Source organism: Oratosquilla oratoria, chromosome 5 (assembly GCF_046742065.1).
Source record: "Oratosquilla oratoria isolate Oo_2021 chromosome 5, ASM4674206v1, whole genome shotgun sequence".
Taxonomy (NCBI): domain Eukaryota; kingdom Metazoa; phylum Arthropoda; class Malacostraca; order Stomatopoda; family Squillidae; genus Oratosquilla; species Oratosquilla oratoria.
Window position 1 is genome coordinate 8,893,904 of NC_134781.1, and position 4,010 is coordinate 8,897,913.

The 4,010-nt window shown below is 31.5% G+C and overlaps 1 protein-coding gene across 2 annotated transcripts in view; it reads left to right on the forward strand.

The window, feature by feature from the left end:
- Positions 1-349: 349 nt before the first annotated feature.
- LOC143025360 (uncharacterized) overlaps positions 350-4,010 on the forward strand; it is a 174,830-nt gene continuing 171,169 nt past the window's right edge. For both annotated transcript variants that reach the window (XM_076184898.1, XM_076184900.1), the window contains exon 1: positions 350-820. In XM_076184898.1, the coding sequence (XP_076041013.1) occupies positions 727-820 (94 nt within the window). In that variant the 5' untranslated portion in view covers positions 350-726. The remainder of the gene's footprint in view (positions 821-4,010) is intronic.

Sequence of the window (4,010 nt, forward strand, 5' to 3'; positions counted from 1 at the left end):
CGATTCTTCGGTCCATATTGAGGTCGCATTCCGGTCCAGAGTGAGGTTGGTTTTGGTCTACACCATATACCCCACTCGACTTTCTTCTCAGGCAAGAATTATCCAGTGTGAACGCGAAAAGTGTCTGTATGGTTTTATACATAAATGTAACACAAATACACATGTGTGGAAGTGCATTTAAGTATCAAAGTCTTAAGTCTGTACCTAGATAGTCTTCAGCGATAAGCGATTAGAGGAAAAACCGACGGTGACCGGTATTTGAGTCAAGTACCATCATCCCTCTTATCATAAGTGATAAGTTATCGTGAAGAGGTTTGATAGAATGTATTCCATATTGTTGCCGCCTCAAGCCTGTAAGTTTTCAGTGTCTTCATGTGTGCCTCAGCGTCAGCGGAGGACTCTTGAACACACAAGAAAGCAAAGTGCAAAAAGTTCGGTTACATTTGCCCTGCGCAATAACAAATAATCTTGTGGCTTCGTCAGTCGTCTGTTGGTTTCATAACACGGTCCTCCGATCGGGATATTCGTTGTTCTTCCAAAACGTCTTCTAGAAGTAGTGAAGGCAAACAACGACGGCGACTTTCTCTAGTCTCAGGTCATTCGTAAATGGATAAAAATGATGTAGAAAGTTACATAGTGTGATTGTTTAAAGTGCACAGAAAAATAAAGACTTGTCGAGTGCATATGTGGTCGTTCTTGGAAAAATTTGGTCTATAAATAGACAAGATGTCTCCAGCTAGGAAAAAAGTGTTCAACCATGCTAATTTACCACTGATAGGATTCCTTTGCGTTGTGAGTCTTTCGTCTTACACAAATGCAGGTAAGATGTGTTAACAAGCACTTTTGTTCAGTTGTCCTTTGAACCTAACCCTTGTTTACTAGAACTGCACCTTCATCGACGAAAATATAATCTGGACACTAGGAAACGTATTTAGAATTTCCTCCGATAATGTACAGGTAATTTCAGCAAAATTAAACAACAGCATTAAAAACTTTGGCCCTGTCAAACGAATAAAATGTGTTGGTGATAATTGGAGAAAAATGTAAATTGAATTATGTTGTTGTAGGGGCCTATCGAGATTTCTGAATATATATGTATATATGTATATATATATATATATATATATATATATATATATATATATATATATATATACACACACACACACATATATATATATATATATGTATATATATATATATATATACATATGTATACACATATACATATATATACATACACACACACACACACACACACATATATATATATATATATATATATATTAATAAAAAACAAATAAATAAATGAAAAAATGAATACATGAAAAAGTAAATAAGTATAATTCGTAAATACATGTACAAATAAGAAGATATACAAATGAATAATTAAATGTATAAATGAATAGATAGATTTCTAAATAAATAAATGAATAAGTAAATACATAGGTAGGTATAAATGAATTAACAAATTAATAAGTAAACAAATAGATCAATAGATTAATTGATTAAGTAATCAATGAATAAATCAAGGGATAAACAAACTGTTAAATAAGTAAAGAAATAAAGAAATAGATAAGTAAATAAATGGGTGAATAAGTAAATAGATAAATAAACAATAATAGATAAGTGAATGAATGAATTAATAAGTAAATTAATAACAAATAAATGAATATATAAATGGATAAGTAATAAACTGATAAATAGACAAAAATAGATAAACAGATAAATTGATCTAAATAAAGTTATCAGTTGTTTAATCAATAATGAATAAATAGATCGATAAGTAGACAAAAAGACGAATAGATAGCTAAATAAATAAATGAATAAGTGAAAACAATGAAATACAAAAGTTATCAAATATCTCAAATTCGTTCTAATGTACAACGAAGACCGTTTCGTCTCCTGTTTGTTTTTAATCAATGGTTACTTCAAAATGCACAGATATTAATCAACTAAGTTGTCTAGGTGTCGGTTGTCTACATAGGCTAACCCAGTAATCCAGGGATTTATCCAGGTTGAATAAAATCCTTAATCAAATGACTCAGTATCATTCTGATCCTCATTAGTTAATTGTTAATTGAGTAGTTTAATTGATATAAGGGATTCATTTTGTAGTGTTCAAGGTTCCCTCCAGGCTGAACAAAATAACCTAATGTTCTTCTGAATAAAGTAATGAAATATATCAAACCTACCCCGTTGTTCAATCAAGGCTTATTCGAGGTGATCTGAGATTACCACTTAGCCATCTTGTACTCAAGAGCTCCTCCAAGCTGACTAAAATGTTTGTCGGTAGTTTGAACAGTTCCTGATAAACTTCCAATGCACTGATTTTTTTTTTTTTTTTTTTACCGAGCGGGAATTTTCTTAAAAATAATAAATAAAAAATACGAGTGCTACTTTCTAAACATATCCTAACTACAGCAAGGCGGTTTTATTCAGTTGTGCATGACTTCTTTGGGAGCACAAGGGTTCATAACTTAAAACTTTCCCAATCAACACACGAAAACTGACACAAGCATATGTGAACTTTGCAAATATTTTAGACCATATCACCCCGATATACGATCGGTTGTATGCGCCATTCTTTCATGATTATAGACTAATCTCCACTAATATATACATATACATATCTATATATATATGTATATATATATATGTATATACAGTATATATATATATATATATATATATATATATATGATGATTATTCATCGTGACAAATTTGAGGAAAGAGAGGAAACGGAAAATCGAGAAGAGCTTTTGAGTTTTATTACCGACGTTTCGACACTTTCGTCTTTTTCAAGGTATTACATCAAGTGGATAGATACACAGCTATATATATTTCGCGCGAATTATTGACTCCTCCCTCTTTTTCTTCTCTTCCAATCGTTGCGGCTGGGCGAGACCATGTAATGAATCCTCCTCTGTTGTTATTCGAATTATTTTTACTAATTTCTGCAGCTTATATAAATTTTCTCATTTTCTTGTCGAGACCTTGGTGCAATACTTCTGTGTTTATCCAATTTGGCAAGTGTCCTGTTTTGTCTATGTGTGTCACAAGTGAGTTGCTGGTTCTGTGTGCTCTAATGTCGCTTTTGTGTTGTTGTGTCAGCTTTGTGATTCCTTGTCCAGTCTCTCCGTAGTATGACGTTTCACATCCGTTACATGGGATTTTGTATACTATGCTATTTTCATTTCTAAATTTTGTTGTTTTATATGTTATTATCTTTCCTATCTTTTGTCCAGTGTTTGTAATTATTTTAATGTTATTTTGTTCTAAATATTTTCTTATTTTTGTGACTTCTGTGAAATTCGGTATTACTAATATTTCGTTCTTTTCTTTTTCTTTGTTATATTTTGTCCTGTTCATTATTTCCTGCGCTTTCGTTTTTTATTTTGTAATTATTCTCATTGGGTATTTTAATTTTTTAAATATTGTAATTATGTGTGTTATTTCATCTTCTATATATTCTGTGCTGCATATTCGGTATGCGCGTAAGAAAAATCCAATTATTATACCTGATTTGATTTTTTCACTGTGACCTGATAGATAGTGGACATAATCTTCTTTGTTGGTATGTTTTCTATGTACTTTATATCTTGGGCCTGAGTCTGTTCTAATAATTGTAGTGTCTAAAAATGATAAGTGTCCTTCTTGTTCTTCTTCTAGTGTGAATTCAATCTTCTCGTGTACTTTATTTAATAATCTGACTTTGTTTAGTATATTTGTGGTTTTGGGTGTTATGATTAATATGTCATCTACATATCTTATCCATGTGGTGTGTCTGCCTATTATTCTTAGCATTTTGTCTGCTTCTAATGTCTCTAAGAAAAGATTAGCAGCTATTGCACTAAAAGGTGAACCCATAGGGAGGCCGTAATGTTGTCTGTATTCTGTTTGTTCAAATGTAAATGGGTCGAAGTTAATGCATAGTGAAACTAGTTGTAAATAATCTGTTTTCGGAATGGGTGACAACAATCTACCCATTCCGAAAACAGATTATTTA